Source organism: Cryptomeria japonica, chromosome 5, assembly GCF_030272615.1.
Source record: "Cryptomeria japonica chromosome 5, Sugi_1.0, whole genome shotgun sequence".
Taxonomy (NCBI): domain Eukaryota; kingdom Viridiplantae; phylum Streptophyta; class Pinopsida; order Cupressales; family Cupressaceae; genus Cryptomeria; species Cryptomeria japonica.
In genome coordinates this window covers 700597542-700619527 of record NC_081409.1, presented here as the reverse complement: position 1 = coordinate 700619527, position 21986 = coordinate 700597542, and the positions used below count along the sequence as shown (strand labels likewise).

The window sequence follows — 21986 nt, the reverse complement described above, 5'->3', positions numbered from 1 at the left end:
TCATCTAGTTGAACTCCCCAAGCTTTCTCTTGCTTGCATCTTATATGTGCTTACAAATCAAGGTAATCTTGGCCCTTCACCACCTAAGTCAAGGTAATATATTTGTAGTGAAAGAATGGTTGTATCATTTTAGCCCAGCCTCTTCACCCACAGTTCAAACTTTTATACATCCTACCAATTAAAAAATTGCATAAGACTATCTGTGCCTCCAAAAATTAAGTAGGATGCTATTAGTATCACCAATAAACATCATTTTGTATGTCTTGGTTTTATATCATTTTGATGATGGATCACAGAGTGTGATTCGAAATATTGATCCAAAAAACTGAACACAATTTAATCCAAAAACGGCATTTGGCATTTTCTATATCATGAATTGTGAAAATCTCTTATCATTAATCATAATCACCAATAATCTCTGCAAGAACACAACCCATCCTTGAAGTGATGGAAACGGTTTGCATCTCTCATAATAATTTCTCGCATTACAATCTTGGATATGAATTTAGTGGCAGTATGGCAATCACCACATACCCGGAGATTTTTTGTTATATGGAGAGGGATGCCAGGGCTTGTACTTACAAGTCCAAAAGCAATAGCCAGCCTCTCACTGTGACTGCAAAGCATGCGTTCCTTCACGTCCTCATCTAGCTCTTGTAGCACAAAATTTGTACTTGCTACATACCCTGCATCCTTCATCTGTTCTGTCAATTTTTCCAACATAGCATAAATCTTCTCAGATTGAGGGTGTGATCTGTCTCCTGCAAGGAATGCATGAACCTGGCTATTTATCTCAATGAAGCTATATCCAGGAGGCTTTTTCACACCCCTTGCTCTCATCATTACTCTGACCTTTGCTACATCATCCCATCTGCCAGCTGTGGCATACATATTTGATAACAATACATAATATCCTGCATTTTGGGATTCTAATGCAAAAATATACTCTGCAACTTGCACTCCTAGCTCAATGTTATGGTGTATTCTGCAGGCACCAAGTAAGGATCCCCACACACATATATCAGGTTCAAATGGCATTCCTTTTATTAGATCTTGTGCTTCAATGAAATGACCAGCTCGGGCAAGGATGTCTATCATGCATGCATAGTGCTTCAAAGTTGGTGTGATGCGGTAATCTTTAGTCATGCATTCAAAGTACTGCCTGCCCTCATCTAGCTGACCAGAATGGCTACATGCATTCAAAACACCTAGGAAAGTAATCTCATTTGGTTTCTTATCTGTCTGTCTCATTTGGGAAAAAAGTAATAGGGCTTCTTCGCCATATCCATGTAATCCATACCCTGTAATCATCGCACTCCATGAGACAACATTTCTACTACTCATTTTGTCGAAAACCTGGCGTGCCATCTCCACACTGCCACATTTGACGTACATGTCAATGAGGCCAGTTCCCACAGAAACAAATGAATCAAGTCCAGTTCTAATTACATAATCATGGATCCGCTTGCCCTGTTGAAGAGCTCTTAAATGAGCACATGCCGATAGCAAGCTTACCATGGTAATAGAGTTGGGTTTAACACCTGTAAGTTGCATTTGATTGAAAATCCCCAAGGCCTCATTTCCATGTCCATTCAAGGCGTACCCAGTAATCATCGCGCTCCAAGAGACCACATTTCTCTTAGGCATTCTATCAAATACTTGCCGTGCAAACTCAACACTGCCACATTTTGCATACATATCCACAAGGGCAGTCCCAACAAACACATTAGATTCAAATCCCCTTCTAACTAAGTACTCATGGATCCACTTACCCCGATGCAGAGCTCCCAATTCTCCGCAAGCTGTAAGTGCACTTACCACGGTAACACAATTAGGCATAACACCTACTGCTTGCATTTGATCAAAAATCCTCAAAGCCTCCTCACCATATTTATTCTGTGAATACCCTGCAATCAGAATAAGTTTGAGAGATTTAAATTTTTGGGTGATTCGCCACTCTTTTCATTTCAAAAAACGAATTTATATTGTATAACAGGTTAGTGTTAAAAGGGAAACAGAGGATTTAATAAGCATGGCGTTTTCACAGTCCACAATTATATGGTATCACTAAGTTTGTTTTGTTTTCATCAACATTTGGATCACGCTGCATAATCTTGAATAGGATTAAAAAGAAAGATAAATAAATTACAAATTTGATGCCGGGGAAAAAAAACTGATAATAGATCACAGAAATAAATCTAAACGAAATTAACATGATTATTATGGAAAGCTATTACATTCATAACATAGGGTTCACTACTATTTCAAATTGAAATTTTGGCTAGTCTATTAAATTCATGCACGCATACAAAGATTTTGGCAAATTTATTTTTGGAAAAGTGGTTGATCGCGGATTCTAAGCCTTGCAAAGCTAGACAATTGGAAGAAAGGAAAAACGAATAACTGAAAAAAATTACCTGCCTGATATCATAACAGTCCAGCAAACGACATCCCTCTCAGTCATTTTGTCAAACACTTGGCGTGCATCCTCTATACACCCACATTTTGAATACATGTCTACTAGAGCAGCACTCACGTGGACTTCCGATTCAAATCCAGCTTTGATGATGTAATTATGGACCCTCTTTCCCTCTTGCAAAGCTGATAAACCAGCACATGCCTTGAGTATGAAAGGCAACGTCGAATTGTTTGAAGTTTGGCCTTCATAGAGCTGCATTTGGTAATAAACTCTAAGCGTTTCTGTGTAAAACCTACCATTGGCATATTCTCTTATCATTGCATTCCAGAACGAAATGTTGTCATCATGTTTGTTAAATTTACCCAGACTTCTCTCCTGATGGAATGCTCTGCTAGATTTGTCGAAAAGCAGGCGAGCACTCTCTAAATTGCCACATTCGGCATAAATATTCAACAATTTTGAAGCTATCTCGGCGTTTTGAGCAAACCCAGAAATAAACAAGTGGGCATGGAGTTGCTGGAGTTGGTTGAGATTCTTGCATGCCTGCAGTAGAGAAAAAACATCTGCATACTGATAATGATAATTATTGTTGTTGTAATCTTTCTCTGGTTGGGTGGAAACGGTAGCAACAAAGCGCCGTGTTTGAATGGTGATTTTCTTTGAAATACCATTGTGTTGGTGGAACAAGGAAGTCCGTTGCATAGTTTTGTATTGGCTATGTCATTACAGCTTTGCCGAGGACAAACATGTAATTGTCATATGATCTTTTACACATATTCTCACTCCAGAGAAGTTAGCATCGACTATCTCCCTAGGAATCTTTGACAAATATTCTCACTACAGAGAAGCTGCATCGATTTTCTCCTCAGGAGGGTTTCAGGGATATTATCAGATAAATTGTCGGCTGCGGCTAAACTCGTTCCAAAATGGCACAGTATGGATCAGTAATTTTTGTGTTATCGATTTTTGGAAAAATACAAAGCTATCAGTAAAATTAGCTGTCAATTTTTTGAAAAATCAATAACAGGAATTTTAACATGCTGTTTTGGAACAAGTTTAGCCGCATCTCTAATTATCTATCCTTCATCATTATGATGAAGTTGTTGTATACAATGCTCTTTGTGAAGTGAAGATACATTTTCGAGGGTGGGACACTCCAAAAGCTTCCAATTGTGTAAAGGTGGGGTTGTATGAAAGGGCTTCAAGATCTATTTTGAAGGATGAGTATTTTTAATAAAGTCAAATTTTTTTGGTAAAGGAACCATTGGATATATTTTTTTAAAAATAGCTGTTTTATTTTTAAGGGCAAAATATTTGAATTGGTGGAAATGGTGGATGGCTAAAAATTGCGCTAGTTGTTTAGGCTTTTTCTTCAGCCACTTGTCAATCTTTTGAATTTTTTGAATTTTTATTAATTAATCAATTTTTTTTTATATTTATTTACTCACATGAATTGAATATGCTAAATAATAAAATTCATGAGACCACCAACTTCATTTCGAAGAACTGCACTAACAAATTCATGAGACTATCGAGAAATCTAACACTACCCACTAATTTTGTTTAGGAAGCCCCCTGCATGGGACCAATTCAAGTGATGTGTTTCCTTCATTTGCTTACAAGTGGCTACTACAATATAACTCAACTATTTAAAAAATAAGTGATAATAAAAAAAATAAAAAAAGTAATTTTGTGGAATAAATAGTTTTGAAACAATAGAGTTTTATGGGACATTTTCAAAACATTTAAAGATTTTGATTGATCTTATACTGTATTCTTTTTTGCTTCATGAGATTCCCTAATATTTTAAAATAGATCTTCAAGCCCCCATGGGACCTTAGCCTTAAAGAATTGAGACTTAAGGCTAAGACAAAGTAAATTTGATTTGTCAAAACTGAATAATGGATAGAGTCGCTTTCTTCTAAACAATTGCTAGTTAAACTTTCATCTCAAGGCAATTATAGTATGTTCCATTGCAAAGCTAGTAACTACATTTTTACTCATTCCTTATTTCTCATGTTGATGTATTGAATAAATTAATTTAGAAAGAGGTAAACAAATAAATAATTAAACTTTTCGTAGATATAAATGTAGACAAAAATTGAGAATAGACACATTAAGCATGGTTATGGTCATATATTGTCAAACATCATGTAGGCAATAGTTTACTTACACTTACAATTCAAGAAGTAAATTTACATAATTATCTTCTAATGAATTTGCAACTTATAAATTAGATGAATGCTTCTCCATCTCACTAGGCTATTGTCAAATTTCAATGGAAAAATGACCATTAATAGAGTTGAATTTTGAAGACATGTCATTTATTGCAAGGATTTAAATTTTATAAAAAATAAAATCTATGTCAAAATATTTTTATTCAATTGGTATTTATAGGGACATATATTTAAATTTCAACTTTAAATAAAACATAGATTTTATAAATAGTTTTTTAATAGAATTTTATATTATACAAGCTTGTCAGTTTTATATATGAAAATACTATGATATAAAATATTAGGGATAAAATAAAAATGTATTGATTAACTGAAATTCTAGTAAAAATAAAAGAGAAATTTGATTAATAAACTAACTATTCACAATATTATCCAATAGAAAAATAGATATATGGGCTATTCAAAATTTAATGAAAAAAAAGTTGAATATAAACTATATATTTTCATTAGATAAGAATGTCACATGAAACAAAATCCAATAGATGCATATATATACCTACCTATTGATAGGGAGTAAAAATGAAAGCAAACATAAAACATAGATTATAAAGATAATACTCATGATAATCAATATAAATACATCGAACAAAAGTAATCAAATATAAAGTGAAAAGAAGAAAACATATATTTTTCATGATGGATATTGTTATGAATTGTTATGTTATTACAAAAACACTTGGAGGACTTGTGTAAAGAGATTTGCATCACAACCATTATCAATCCTAAGATATAAACTTTTCAATTAAGCATTCTATTTCTTATTTAGCCTTTATCCTACTAGGACTAAGATCTCTTTCTCATCATCATAGCTCTTGTGGAGGTGAAGACAACAAAATTGGGTTTGATATAGGAAAGCTCCTATGTACAACACAAATTTTTTCTCTCCTTAAGTGTGCATGATATAGATATGACACTAAATAGCAGTAGATTTGTACATCATAGACTGAGATGCACAATCCCAAACATTGAATAAGAGATTAGCTCAGTTGATTGATCTAATTTTAATGCTAAATTTTGGACAGAATGATCTAGAAAGAATCTTGATCTGAAATTCGAAGTGTCAATTGATGAAGATACCTCCAAGTCTAGAGTGCCTAGCTCACTCGACTACCACTTTCAACTCTAGATTTTAATAGCAAGTTCTTGTCTACATCTCATTTCTAGATTTATACTTCTATGTTGATAATTAGTTCTATGTACTTTTGTTTATGTTTAATATTGCAAATTTCCCAATATTTTACCTAGATCTTGCATTTTCATATCCAATCATACAAAATCAAAAGAAGGAAGTAATCATACACAACATCCACCTCTCATTTGGGACAAAAGTTACATCTTTTTTGCTATTTTTTTTAATGAATGATATTTATTTTGATCTTAGTTTATGTCTCCAGGCTAGGGCCTCTATTTTAATACATTACAAGTCCATTAAGAAAGGTTTCCTCTTTCCTGAATCTTTGTGTTTTTTTTGGTAGAAGGATTTGGATACCTCCTTTCTTAAGCTATTTCTCAATCCCATTTCAAGGGTATTTTTCTCCTAATTATTTGCAACACATTTTGAATGGTCGTTTTTCTCATGATTTTTTTTTATCACTCTTCATGCTGTATAAGAAAAAATCAACCACACTTTGAAGAGAATTGAAATTTTTTGTCAAGCCCTTACATCCTACATTCAATGTCATAAGAACTTGTGTTATATACAATCCATTCTATCCAAGGTCTTATAGCTAGGGTCTTTCAATAGTAAATAGATTTTGTGGGTAAATATTTTAATTCTTGGGCATCCATTTTTCTTTTCATGTCAATTCTTTCAAGCTTTAGCAAGTTGTGATTGCAAGAATTGAGAATAAAATTTAGTATTAAATCAGTAGGCACCTCTTGCCAGGTAAGAGATTGTGAGGTGGTGAAATTAGGACTTCAGAAATTAGGTTAATAAAGCCACTGATTTCATGGGACCAACTTACATTAAGGGGGACTGAATTTGATTGGTCAAACTCTAAAAACAATGAATACAAATGAGATTAATCTTCCTTAATTGATTTGAAATTGTATTTGAGTTAGATTTGAATTAAAATGCTAGATCTAAGACAAATGGTCAGAATTTGACATAAAGTAATAGTAATAGTAAGTTCCAAATATCATGCAAAGTTGTAAAGTTGAATTTGAGAATGGGAAACAAATTACAACCTGTGACAAAGAATTTAGGCTGAATTGTTGGTATCGGGACGTGTGGGGTAACCTGGTCTTTCAAATGTCAGATGTAGATAAATTGAATCTTTTTTAGGATCAGGATGACACACAAAATCTCCTGTTAGAAGCTTGTCAAAGATTATTGGGATTAGGAGATACGGGGCAACCCAGTCCTCTTCTTTTCGCACCTTCAAAACCCATATCATATTGTCATCGTTTACTTTGTCGAATTCTTCATTGGTGGCTCCTAAGTCAATTTCCTACACATAGAAAGACAAAAAAAAATTGTTGATGGGCATTCACCTAGACCAAACTATGGTTTAGGAAATAACCTTTAAATTAAAATAATACTTGAATTTGGAAATGGAATTGAATTGAAGTAAAATTCTTTCATTTTGAGGGAAAGGCTAGATCTAAAAATGCTTGAAATTGAACTTGATACCTTGATGAAGCTTTCTTGAACCCTCATACAAGGGTTTAGGATATCATATAGAGTGTCGTCATATAATGTTGATCATAGATGCCATCTTGAATGCTTAAACTTGACTTGACTTCTCCTTCAATTCTTGATGAATGTTTGATTTCTTTTTCACTTAGGCTTGAATTTTCTAGAGTGCAATTGAGATCTTGATAGAGGTTTTCCCCTTTATGAGGGGGGTGGGTAGGCTTCCTTTTATACCTAATCGTGCCATAATTATTTGAATTTTAAGAGCACACTGACATAGAGATAGATTTCCTCCCCAAAAGAAGTGACTATTGAGGGGTCTGAATTTGGGCCCCTTTTAGGGGGACTAGGGCGCCCAAGACATCTTGGTCTTGTCAATCAAGACTCAAAATTGAATCGAAGCTAGAGAAAGAGTTAACAATGTAGATTCTAGAATTGTGTGAGTAGTATCAAAGTAGCTATAGAGAACTGAAGGTAGGAACACCAAAGTGAGGCCTAGGTGAGGATGAAATTGTATAAGGATACGATTTATAATGCTACATTTAACCCTCAATTTAGCGTGAGTATGAGCCTATTCCCATACTCAATTTAAAGTACAAAGTTTCATTGAAAAACTTTCACCAAGATACCAAAGAGACCATACACACCAAGCTCCCAAGGACTTAGGATCTTATCAATCTAATATAAAAAAAAAGGAGCAACATGATAGGGTGAGGATGGAAAGAGCCTGACTTTCTTGGACTAGTAAGGCTTGTGCTTACTATGAGCCATGTTAGATTGAGAAGTTTGAGATAAAAAATTCAGTGCAAAAGATTACAAAGCAAAAGGCTCAATTTGTAAAGTAACTCGAACATTGAATTGATTTGATTGCAAAATGGGTACTGCAACATGTACCAAAAATGTCATTGTGTGTGATTAAAAGTGTATAAACCAAGTCTCGTGGTGTGTGCATAAATTGTAACATTGAGAAGAGTGTATGCCCCAACATTAATGTGATTGGGTAGGCCATGCCAAGAGCAATAGCTTTAAGGTAGCATACATGCATCCAAAAGACAAGAACATTTCCACAATGATATGCCCCCAAGAAATGATAAATCAAAGGACAATGGTCACAAAACATATAGGAAAAAACACATAAGGGGTCCATTAGCTAGGGTCAGTATGCACTTTTGTTAAATAATGTATATCAAGAATAATTTCATTGAATTGGCCTCATCCCCCAAAGGTAGTGGAACTACAAGAACAATGGAATAAGAGCACATAAGATTAACAAACAAATGTCTTTTTGGGTCAACATGCAAGAAACCAAAAGAGACCTTGACACTATTGGGAGGTCAACTTTTTCTTGAAACAACATGTCATCCCTAGTTTTAGGGTTTGAGAATAGGAAGTCTTATTTATCATTGCCTTAAACTCTAAATCCTAACCCCTAAGCCCTTGTATAAAGGCTTTTCTTATTCTATGTTCTAATTATATGTTGAATCTCTATAATTGGTTCCTGGTCATTTCTCACAACTTATGCCTTTTATAATGTTTCGTCAACCAACTCCTTGTGTTAGCTTTTTTGATTAGCTTTGGCCTTTATCTCTGTAGTACTAACTGTGTGGGGTCACTTCAATCAACAATCCAGATTTGTGCACTATTGCACGATTAAGAGAAATTTCTTGCTAGGGATAAGCTTGCAAGCCCATGGTCAAAGTCTTTAACTATTTTTTAGCTCAGGCTTCTTCGTTCTGAATCAACAGTCAGGATCCTCACATGATTGTGTAGTTAGTAGAAGAAATGCAATAATCTTAAGTCTGTAACTCAATCTCACAGACGTGGCATGGTTGCCCACATTGCAGACTAATCATCACACTTGTCCACTAATTAAATTCTACCAAATGCTCAAACCTCTTTTGTGGTGGGCCAATCGATTCCATGGGGCCCATAGTAGTCAGCTAAATAAAGAAAAATCATATCAAGCTCGATCAATAGACATGAATGTTCACATTGTTGCACAATTAGAACAAGTAGCTCATAAGTGTTAACTCTATAGCCTTGTAGTTAATCAAATGGGGGAATTTAAAATATAAGCATAGAATGAAATGATTGACGACTATGATTCACCAAGCTACATGATTAAGGAAAAGTGATTGGTTTTGAGAAGCTCATATCTGCCCAATTAGGATTTATAAGCTAACATGTTCTTTTCTCATTGGTTGGCACCTGAAACATGTAAATAGCTATTACTATCACAACTTTCAAATATGAATTGCAATGGCTAGTTCCCACCAACCAAATAGTTACATGCTTGCAATCAATGACTCAATTGCACCATTATAAGTCAGATTCTTGATCAAATCATTTCACTTTGATCTTGGAAAGTATATTTTTATAATTCTTGCACTTTGTGTCATCTCTCCAATGTGAATTATTGCATATTAGGGTTTTTCCTTGGGTTTTGTTTGCTAATGGTTATACTGGCTGTCAATGCTTTAGTGCTTGTCCATTGTGCTTTGCTTTGAGTTTTATCTTCTTTCAATAAATCACGTGTATTTAAGTATTCTTAGAGTATTCTTTGTAGTTCAAATTTGAAACCCTACTTCCAATAAATTGACTTATGTTTAGCTAAAACCCTTAATAACCAAAAATGGTTGAATCATCTAGCCAGTGCAAGAGGACATTTTTTGATGAAAGTATCTCTCAACTTCTGAGGTCAATAGATACTCAAAAGAGAGCCAAAGTTAGTGCCAGTCCATAGGAGTTTTTTATTGACTTCACAACTACATGCAAAGACCCTATAATGGAGCCTTGGGGTTTTAGCCTTTGAAGAAGATGTTAGAAAAAGAAGGAGAGAGTTTTAGTAGGCAACATTTAGAATATGAATTTGGGAAGGTTAGTTGTTCCAAATGGTTTTATAAATATTGAACTGGAAAGGTCTATTACCAATAATTACAAAAAACGTGTGAGGGAAATTGTGGCCAAGGATGGGGGGAGGTTGGTTGTAATTAATAAACAAGCAATTGAAGAAGTCTTCATGCTAGACGAGGGAGTAGATTGGCCTTTGAATGAAGATGAATTGGTCAAAGAGTACTTGAGTCTCATGAAGGGATCTATAGGAGCATAATTCTAGCCTTTAGACAAGGACCCATAACAAGGGATGAGAAGGCCCTTACCCCAAGGGACCAAACATGATATAATATTTATTTGTGTGTGTTAGGGTTTAGGTAGATCTAGAGAAAATAAAAATTAACAATTATATGCAGATACAAACACAAAAGATGAAGAAAATTGCATAACATAGATAACACGAAGATTTAACATGGTTCACCCAAGATGGGATACATCCATAGAACACAACCATTCAATGTTTTCTTATTATCCAGTAAATCAATACAACACCATTACCATGCCCTTTTACATTGTAGCCACTTATAACAAGCAATTTTTATGAGAACATACAAAAAAGGATAACAAAGAATAACCCTAACCCTAAAGGAATATTCTCATAATGGGTGGGTGCAAGAAGTTGGGTCCCAATTATGTGGAAGTCCGTGAGCAAAAAAAATTGCCGCTAGAAACGGGCACCCGTTTAGCTTCGGGGCCCCAACCCATAGAAATAAAATGGATGCACGTTTTGAAAAATGAGTGCCCGTTTAGAATTGGACCCACGCACAAAAATGGGTGCACAATTTTTAGAAATGGGCACATGTTTTTAAAAACAGGTGCACATTTCTAAAAACGGGTGCACGTTTCTTAAAATGCTATAAGGTTTAAAAGAGTTGCCCGTTTTTTGAATTTCAAATAACTTGCACCCGTTTCATAAAAGGTGGAGCGAGAAACAACCCTATGCCTCGATTTTGGCTTCGGGTATGGCTTGGTGGGACCAAGCCTATGCTTGAACCTCCAAAAAATGGCTAAGGCAATAGAATATCATATTTTTGCCTTGCCCGAATTTTTTAAGGGCCTTCCTGATCGAATTTTTTGATGAAACGAAAACCCATTTAAGTTCTCTGTGTCCTAATTTCAAAAATATAAATTTCATAGTGATAAGATTATTTTTACTATTTTTGCATTATTTATTAATCAAAAGTGGCACCTAAACCTAAAATACTGAGGTTCAGTAAAACTTTAATATCTTTTTTGTTTTTAAGTTTTTAGAAAAATAAATTATATGACATCAATCTATATACAATTATTTTGAAGATAAAAAAATAAAAAATAAAAAAATATGAAATTTTCATCAAATTATGGTGGCGTACACCTGATGTTTTGAAAATGTACTTTATAGTCAATTAAAAATTAATAAAAAATATGTATTCAATAAAAAAATAAGAAAAAATATTCTCATAAATATTTGGTGTCTTAGGTATCTTTTCCCATAAGCATTTACAAAAATTCATTTATTTGCGTCAAAAAATGGTGGTCGTGCACATGTGTTATGGTCCTGAAATAGGCATTTTGAAAAAGTGGTTTTTAAACATGCCTACTAAAAAGCAATTTCTGCCATGTGGGTATTGAAATAAATTACATATTTGAAAAGTAGACTCTAAACACTATATTTTCTATTCGTGAAGTCTTTTGAGATTCAATCTCTAAGTGTCTCAAATTTTGGCATCAATCGACGAAAAATTTGAAAAACAAAGAAAACACTTCCTCTTTTTGCCCAAAAGTGGGACTCAACTTCTTGCAGCCACCCTAATTTTCTTCCCGTACACATATTCTCGTACTCTCATATTCTCATATTCTCATACATACAAGAAATCACCTGGTGAGCTCCACTTGCCAGGAGCCTTTGACTCCCAAATACTTCATCCCTTTGGGCTGACACATTCGCTCAACGAATGTATAGTACTTGCATGATCACTCACCACATACCAACAATCTCCCACTTGGAGACTGATCAGGCTCCATACCAAACAATCTCCCACTTGGAGACTGATCCTGGATGACACTACTGAACTTGTAGCTCCCACTAGATAAAACTCCCGGACTTGGTTGTACCTTAATTCCACGATGTTTAGTCAAGAAGGCCAAGAGAAACTAAGGAGGAAATCAACTTCTCCCATGGGACTACCTTTGTGAAGATATCTGTAGGATTGCCACTTGTGTGAATCTTCTCAAGCTGTAACTGGCCATCCTCCAAATAGACCATATGAAGTGGTACCTAAGATGAATGTGTTTTGTCCTTGAATGAAGAGGAAAATTATTTGCAAGATGAATGACACTCTAGCTATCAGTAAACAATGGGCTATGCCCTTGCATCTGGCTTGATTCCTCCTGAAAATATTGTAACTAAATCATCTCCTTGCTAGCTTTAGTAGTAGCTGCATACTCAACTTCAGTGGTTGAAAGTGCAACAACCTTTTGTAGTCTAGAAATCCAACTAACTGCAGTTCCCCCTACAGTAAAAATATACCCTGTAGTACTCCTTCTTGTATCAATATCACCTACCAGATCAGAGTCAACATATCCTCGTAGAGCAGCATTTGATCCTTTGAAACATAATGCCTTGCTAGAAGTACCTCTCAAATACCTGAGAATCCATTTGACAACATTCCAATGTTCCATTCATGGATTGCTCATGTACTTGCTCACAACTCTCACTGCATGTGTAATATCTGGCTGTGTGCATACCATTGCATACATCAGATTGCCAACAACTAATGAATACGAGATGTTAGACATTTTATTTACCTCTTCCTATGTCTTAGGACACATCTCCTTAGTCAATTTGAAATGACTAGCCAAAGGTGTAGCAACTGCTTTTGCATTCTGCATGTTAAATATTTTCAACACCTTCTTTATATACTCACTTTGGGATAGAGTTAATTTTCTATTTTTCTTGTCCCATGAAATCCTCATACCAAGGATTTGCTTAGCTGCACCTAAATCCTTCATAAAAAATGACTTTGCTAATTTCTATTTAAGTTCATTTATGTGTTGCATGTTAGACCCAACAACAAGCATGTCATCAACATAAAGTAAGAGGATAATATAATTGCCATTATCCAATCTCTTAAAATAAACACAATGATTAGAATCACATCTGTGGTAACCTTGTTCAGCCATGAAACTATCAAATTTGAAATACCATTGTCGGGGTGCTTGCTATAGGCCATACAGACTCTTCTTCAATTTGCACACTAACTCCTCCTTACCTTTGACCTCATATCCTTGTGGTTGCTCCATGTAGATTTCCTCCTCCAAATCCCCATGGAGAAAAGTTGTTTTAACATCTAGTTGTTCAAGATGCAAGTCTTCTACAACCACAAGACTTAAGAAAATTTCAATTGAAGTCACTTTTACATCTGGCAAAAATATTTCGTCAAAGTCTATACCCTTTTTATGTGCAAAACCTTTAACCACGAGTGTGGCCTTGTATTTTTTTTTCCCTTCGTCCTCCTCCTTCAACCTATAAACCCATTTATTTGGCAATTCTCTTTTTCCTACAGGTAATGGGACTAAGTCCCAAGTTTGATTTTTCATCAAGGAATCCATTTCCTCTTTCATGCCTAGCTCCTATTGTTGTTTGGCATCCACCTACATTGCTTGATCATATCCTTCCAGTTCACCAGAATTAGTTAATAAAATAGAATACAAAGATGGAGAAAATCTTTCAGGAGGCCTACTTATCCTCGTAGAACGTCTAATACTTGCAGGAGTTTGTGGGATATTTTGTTGTTGCTAAGCATCAGGTACCAATGGAATTTTATTTTTAGGAATCTCATCCAACACCACATATTGATTTTTGACTTGTTCATGCTTCTTTTCCTACATCTATTCTTTATACATGACCTTCTCATTGAATATAACATCTTTACTTCTAATTATTTTTTGATTTTCAAAATCCCATAACCAATAACCAAAGTCATCCATTCCATATCCAATGAAGGTACATTTTTTAGATTTAGCATCAAGCTTGGTTCTGTTTTCTTTATCAACATGGACAAAAGCTTCACAACCAAAGGATTTTATAAAATAATAGTTTACCTTTTTAGTAGTCCATGCCTCCTCTAGAATGCCACCATCCAAAGGATTTGAAAGTCCTTTATTTATCAAATTAACAACAATATGTACAACATCTGCCCAAAATTGTAGGGGTAGTCCAGCATGTAATCCCATGCTCTTTCCATGCTCCATGATGGTCCTATTCATTCTCTCTGACACACCATTTTCTTGTGGCGTTCTCAGAACTATTTTTTGCCTTCGGATTCCATTGAGAAACAATAATCTTCAAATGTTTTGATGCAATAATTGCCTCCATTATCAGATATGAGACACGTAAACTTTTTTCCCGTCTCATTCTCAACCAAAACTTTCCATTTCTTAAAAGTTTCAAAAACATTTGATTTTTATTTTAGGAAATATACCCATGTTTTCCTAGTTGCATCATCTATAAAAATAACATAATAACAAGAGCCACCAAGAGATCATACCTAAGTTGGTCCCCATACATCTGAATGCACAAACTCTAATTTTGCACTCTTCTTCTCTTTCCCAACCTTGAGAAATTTGACTCTTTTTTGTTTACCATAAACACAATTTCCACAAAATTCTAAATCAATCTGTTTCAATACTAGCAAAAAATTTTTAGAGTGAAGGATTTTCATCCCTTTCTCACTGATGTGTCCAAGTCTATAGTGCCACAGTTTTGAATCTATCCTTGCAACATCTATTGTAGCTGTCCTAGCAACAACTTTTTCCGTAGCAGCTAAGGTAGGATAAGTATTACCAGTACACTAATACAATGTGCCCACCTTTGCACCTTTAGCTACTACTAATGCACCTTTAGTGACCTTCCACGCATTGTCAGTGAAGGTAACTATTAGAGTTATCATGTTATGGCTAATAATTATTTATTTAATTATTAGTCTATTATACTCTATGCTTAAGCTAAACTTAGGCATTTAATAATATTATAAGAATTTAATAATTATTCTAATGATTAAATATACATTATCCCTTTAGGGTTTCTTTAGGGTTTCACACTTTTAGGGTTGCACAATCTCCTTTTATAAGGATTGTATTGTACTTTTTTATTCATTCCCTCTCTGAATGATAATCTTTTTCTTTAGAGCCATTATTGTTCTTTTGCCTCCATTCTTCTCTTGTGACAGGTATTTTTCTTGCAAGTATTCTTGAGATCACTGAAGTTATATTTCTCAACTTCTTCATGGTATCAAATCCTACATCTGCTGCTACTTGTTCTTGATTTTCCAGAAGATTTTTGGAGGCTAGGGTTTCAAGTTTTTTTAGAGCTTTGTATTTTGATCTGGGGTGCTTCTTTGTTTTTGGGCATTTTGGGCCAAAACGGACCTCATTGTTGAGCTTAGAACACCCAAAAACCCCCATTTTCATATAAAATTTATCCAATTTGGACAACTTTAGCCTTTGGAATATTTTTTTGGTTTTTGCCCAGTTTTGGGTTGAAAAAATCCAAAAAAATAAATATTTATTGATTTTTTTTTTGTCAGTTTTACGACATATCCAGGCCGAAATGAAAAACTTGTGAAAATTTTTAAAACAAAGTTTTTTTTTCAAATCAAATGGGGGGAGGGGGTGGGGGCTAGCAACCTCTACCGGTCTATACGGCCTGCAGCAGGCCATGGACCCTGAACTCCCCTTGCCCCCTCCGTGCACCCTCTGCCCTGCAGCCTGCCGCTTGTCCTTTCCATGACCGACCCTCTTGCTCTATTGGACAATAGCCCCGCACCACCTCCTAGCCACCTCTCAGAAGCCTCTCCATCATTGCCTCCTGCCTGCCTGCCACCTCTTGGGCCTTCCAAATGCTGTCGATTTTCCAGCCCCCGCCTGTAGTTTTTTTCTGGCATTGAGATATTTTCCGGCGATGTTTTTCTAGATGGCGATCCCTTTTCGGTAGGTGGTATTTTTTTTCCGGCAACTTATTTTTTTTCTGACAGCAAAGAATATTTTGTTGATGTCAGCATGACGTTAGTAGTATGGACAACTGTGCATGGCCCCTTTGAACCCTCTCTGTGCCCTAAAAGAGGTGTTTTTTTCATTTGGCCATAAGTTGGGCATACGATATCATTTTTTGGCAAATGAGATATCGTTAGAAAGATGGTTTCGTCGAATTTCCAGATTTGTGGGTTTTATCACCTGGTTTTGCTGCTGGTACATTATACAACCATTTGAAGTCAAAGGTTTTTTTTTCAGTCCCGAGCTCATATCTTTTAGCCAATTTGTCCATTTTTTGTGATTCCAATGACGTTGGGATATTTTTTCAGAGCTCTTCATAGCCATTCATGCACCTTTTCAATATTTTTCTCCTGGCACATTTTATGTAGTTTTTTGTGTTTTCACACTCTGGTGAATTATTTGGCATATGAGATCGTGGAAGCTTCTTGTTTGCGTGGGATGAATTTTTTTGGCTGTTCTTCATGTATTTCTAGCCTTTTGTCTTCTTTAAGCATTGTATACATCATTTTTGTAAGCATTTTCCTTTTTACAAATGCACTGAGATAAAGTGCCACTATGCCTTGCATGCTTGGGATCTTGCACATCTTGTGCTTTATTGTAGTCACACTCCATTATAATGTGCCATGGGGGGGTTTGATGTTTGCCTTTGTTTGCCATCTACCTTTTTCACGTGATTGTTCCTTCCACGAAATTAGCTTCATTATGCGTGTCAAGTGAGTGTTCATTCCATGACACTAGCCTCTATATGTTTGTACTTTCTGCTACACTCTCGATGTTATTGGTTCTTCGTCATGTAGTTTTTTTGGCATTTATTTTTGGTGTACCTATCACCTCTCCCTTGTCAACATTATGGGGGGTTTCACCTGTTTGTTGTTGGTTCTAATGCTTCCTTGGTTCATTGGAGTGAGCTATGTATTCAGTATTTGTTCCTATGTATTAGGCAGATGTAGTGGCTGGTTACCTATGCATTTAGGTGAGGTGGATCATTTACCATATGCACACTCTTTCATTCCTATTTTTGGAGGCAACCTTCCATCTTCAATTGATCATCTCTTTAGACTTGGTGTTTTTTTCCATTTGTATCTTCGAGTTCAGTTGTTTGCCTTTGTTTGCCATCTAATTCGAGTAGTGTTATTTGAGGACACTCATGCAGATTACAGTCTTCTCTACCTGATCATCTTCTATTTCAGTGAAGGTTCTTCAGATCGAGAGTTATTCTTGACAGTGTTTGCAGCTTCATGCTTCAATGGTGTTCTTCATATTCATCCTTTGTTCCTGTTTTCTGGAACATTCTCTAGTTTGGAGGCTTCTTCAGTCCTTCACTAGTCTTAATCTATTTTTGGAGTAGAGTTTTTTCCCATGAGGTTTTCTCTATTTCTCCACTTTACAAAGATCTTTTGTACTTGGGTACCCCATCAGGCCTAGTTGTCCGGACCCATTGTCACTTTCATGAATTTTTAGTCCTTAGTTATTTTTAGCTACTCCCTAAGTTCGTCTTAAGGGGGGGTGTTAGAGTTATCATGTTGTGGCTAATAATTATTTTTTTAATTATTAGTCTATTATACTCTACACTTAAGCTAAACTTAGGCATTTAATAATATTATAGGTATTTAATATAATTATTAAATACACATTATCCCTTTAGGGTTTCTTTAGGGTTGCACAATCTCCTTTTATAAGGATTGTATTGTACTTTTTTATTCATTTCCTCTCTGAATGATAATCTTTTTCTTTAGATCCGTTATTGTTTTTTTGCCTCCATTCTTCTCTTGTGATAGGTATTTTTCTTGAAGGTGTTCTTGGGATCTTTGAAGTTGTATTTCTCAACTTCTTCAGTAACTATGCAACCTTCACTGCCTAGTTTAGAAATTAAATTTCTTCTTAAATTAGGAAAGTGCTTTGCCTCCTTCAACAACCAATCATTTGCATTCTGCAACTTGATCTTTATCTTTTCTTTTCCAACAATCTAGCAGGACTCATCATCACCCTATCCAAAATCACCTTGAACATAATCTAGAAAGTATTTTCTATAGGTTGTGGCATGGAATGAAGCCTCTAAATCTATTACCCAAGAATCATTAACAATATCTAAACATAGAATCAAGGCATCTTGTAAAGTATTACTTGCAACATTAGCTTCCTTACTGTCATCTTCATTTCCCTCTCCTTGTTTGTTCTTCTGAGACTAGCAATCTTTGTTTAAATGTCCTGGCTTTCCGTAGTACCAGCAATCCTTTTTTCCTCTAGATTGAGAGCGTCCTTTCTTTGACTTCCCTCGTGACTTCTCATGCATAGGGCCTTTTCTTCTTTCCTTTGATCTTCCCCTATTCTCTACATTCAAAACAATACCTAATGATGTTGAAGTCTCACCTATACTTTTTCCTCGCATTTCCTCGCTTAGGATAACACCATGAACATCATCAACTTTCAAACATGGATAACTTTAAGAAACCACCCTTTGGGAAAAAGTATAAAATCATGGTGAATCAAACATTATTTTTGGGGGGGAAATTTCAAATTGATGGCAAAAATAGTTTCAAATTTGGAAAAAACATTAATTTGTATTAGCGTTTTTTTTAGGGTATGAAAATTCCATAAAATCCTGGTGAATAATTCATTATTGTGTGGGGAAAATATATAACATAGGAGGTGAATATTTTTTTGCTTAAAGGAAAAAAATATAAGTGTATGGGCGAAAAGTTATACTTTGAAGGAAAAAATATTTTAGTGTATTGGCGATTTTTATGTACCATTTAAAAATTATTTAATTTTATTGGCTAATATTTCATTATTTATGGAAAAATAAATATTTCAATTTCATAAATTCATTGCCATTTTTTGTTATCTATTAATAGTCATTTTCATTATCTAATTAATGCAACATCATGTCGAGTCTGAACTCTGCAAGATGTATCGATAAGCACGACCTCAACGACACGTCACACGTACCTAAAATCCATCAGTGATTTAAAACCATTCAGTGATCGTAGATCAATGACTTAAGTTTTATTTCGGCCCTAATTTCTGAAGAGAACGTATTTCTCCGGAAAGTGCCCGGAGTAGAATTGGAGATAGTAGACACGTATCAAATCTTATCCTAATCAAGTATCGACATTTATTAATGTCTTGTCATTGACATTCTCTCACTGCGATCCACTCAGCACACACGACTTCCAATCTGGTAATTGGTAGTGATTTACAGTTGATTCCAATTTCGCACACTCGTGCCTTTATGAGAAATATTTACTGAGAGATACGAAATATTTATAAAAATTTAGAGGACAAAGGAATTAATATGGTTGGTGAAGAAATTGCTAGTAGTCATTAGCCCTATGGCCTACAATCTAGATATCTGAGGTCTCCCGGGTGACCAATAAAGGGTCCCCACTGAATAAGAATGAAATCAATAGTACAAACAGATAGTGATGAATTTAGAATAATATTATAAGACTTCAAAGATATGATCACTCACATTTAGGTTACTAGCAGTTGCCAATGTAGTCAACAACAATGGTTGTTCCAAGTCTGAAACTTCGTTATTGATCCAAATTGAGAGCCTAGAACTGACCAAATTGTGTAGAGATAGATATGATCTTTGAATGTATTTATACCAATCCTTATTTGGTGAATTCAATGGGAATTTTATATGGTATACAAATATTTGGTGAATTCCTCTTAACTATAACATATCTTATGTAATTTCCAAGGCGATTATGGGTCGTCCAATTAATTGGCAAATATAATAGAGTTGGCGAAAAATGGGGCAAATGGAGACACGTGTCTGCAAAATCCTAGGGGAATTGGGTCCTCCTAGGAAATAAATATTTCTATGGCTATTGGCAAATTATGGTCGTCTATTAAGGCAACCTCGGAGAGTGTAGGCAAAAGAATGAATTTATCGTGTGGAAAATGTGGATTCTATTGGCGAAATCTTCACATAGATACAATTAATTACATAAAAAAATGAGCGATTGGGTCATGCATATGATGAATATTTATAAATTCCTGGCGACATGGCCACCCCCGATCAGTACAATATATTCGCCATTGGCGAATATTCACCACTAAAGTAAACTCTGCTTTCAAAGTGTTTTTACTAGAGAAAGAGTTACTTGTTGCCAAAACCAAGCTATTATAGCTTTCTAGAAAAGAACATAACATTAAAAGAGCCCTAATCTCTTCATCAAAGTTAAATTTTACAGAAGACAATTGGCTAGTAATTGTATTAAATTCATTTAAATGATCTGATACAGATCCTCCCTCACTCATTTTCATATTAAACAAAAGCTTCATGAGAAATACCTTATTCGAAGTTGAGGGTTTCTCATATAGTTTATCCAGAGTCGACATTAGATCTACAATCATTGTTTCTTTTGATATATTGAATGCTACATACGGTGCAACGCACAATCAAATGGTTATTTAATGTTATTTTTGAACACTAAGTCAAATAACTTCCGAAACTTTAGAAGATATAATTTTAGCCATCCTATTAGAAGAAAATATGAAAAGAGAAGATAAAAAAGATGAATCTCAATTGGATAAATCGCTATATTCGTGAAGAAACAATAAAAGGTCATATAAAACTAAAAGAGAAAATGTATGTTTTTATTGTAAGGAAAAGGGTCACATTGTAAATTTTTGTAGAATTTGGGCTAGTGATTTTCTTAAAGGGAATATAAAAGATGAATAATATGTAGGTAAATTTTCATGCATTGAGGTTGAGGATTCACAAGATAACAAATCTTTTATCAATGATTCTTCTTTTGGTGGTCCTAATAATGCATTAGTACTATAACCCTACTTGTGAAGGTTGGTGGCATCAAAGAATGGAGGATTTCTAACATCATAAGTTATCTTCTTTCTTTGATATTACATTGAATGAGAATCCCTTTTTTCTTTAATCTCTTTTTTTCTTTTTCTTTTTTACTTGTAGATTTTGATGAATTCAAGAATACATGTATTATGAAGTTTTAATTTTGGATACAAGTCAGAGGTTTGGCGTAGAGATCAATATGAATGGTTTCCCAAATATTTCATAATAAGTGTACTCTTATGAGGGTCAAGAGACAACTTGGTTAATGGTTGTCCTATAATTTGATGTGTGTAATTTGAGAATTCGTGGAAAAGAGAACTCGATAATTCAACTCAGTGAGATACCTTTACAAAGGTCATAAGGCAGCTTGGTGGAGTTCCAAGATATGGTTTTTCAAGGAAAAATCTTATAAAAAATATTTATTTAATTTATGTAATCAACAAGTTTTTTCATGTAAGCCTTCAAGTGGATCCCCTTGGCAAGGTAACATTTGTCTTTATAGATGAACATTTGCAAGAACGTTATAATAAAGGAGGGGATTTTGGTGTAGTTTTGTATTATTTTCTTGTCTTTGTTTGCCTTCCTTTTATTGTATTTGGTTTGGTTTATTCTTTTATTTCTTTGATTCTTCTTCTTGGTCAGGTCAGTTTCTCCATCAAATTATTGTATAAATGTTTCTAGAAATCAAATAATTGAATATACTGGTCAAGCGTTCTCACCTCTCAAAATCAAACATACAAATTATAGTTTAGAATTATGAAATAATTTATAGCCATGTGATCACATTACATGATAAACTTAAATCCCATATGAGAATCTTATTATACATACAATCCAACATAGAAACGTATATGAGAATCTCATGATTGTTTATATGCCTTTTAACTATAATTTAAAGTATATTATATGCCTTCAAATTTTAAGGTATATTGTATGCCTTTAAATAATATTTTT

At 34.6% G+C, this 21986-nt stretch overlaps 1 protein-coding gene across 1 annotated transcript; it reads right to left on the bottom strand.

The window, feature by feature from the left end:
- Positions 1-354: 354 nt before the first annotated feature.
- LOC131070664 (pentatricopeptide repeat-containing protein At3g26782, mitochondrial) lies at positions 355-3364 on the bottom strand. Its single transcript, XM_058006249.2, has 2 exons — positions 2422-3364; positions 355-1907 (listed from the first exon to the last, which is right to left on the bottom strand). The coding sequence occupies exons 1-2, from the start codon at positions 3119-3121 to the stop codon at positions 406-408; spliced, it is 2202 nt and encodes a 733-aa protein (XP_057862232.2). The 5' UTR covers positions 3122-3364; the 3' UTR covers positions 355-405.
- Between the last annotated feature and the right edge of the window lie 18622 nt (positions 3365-21986).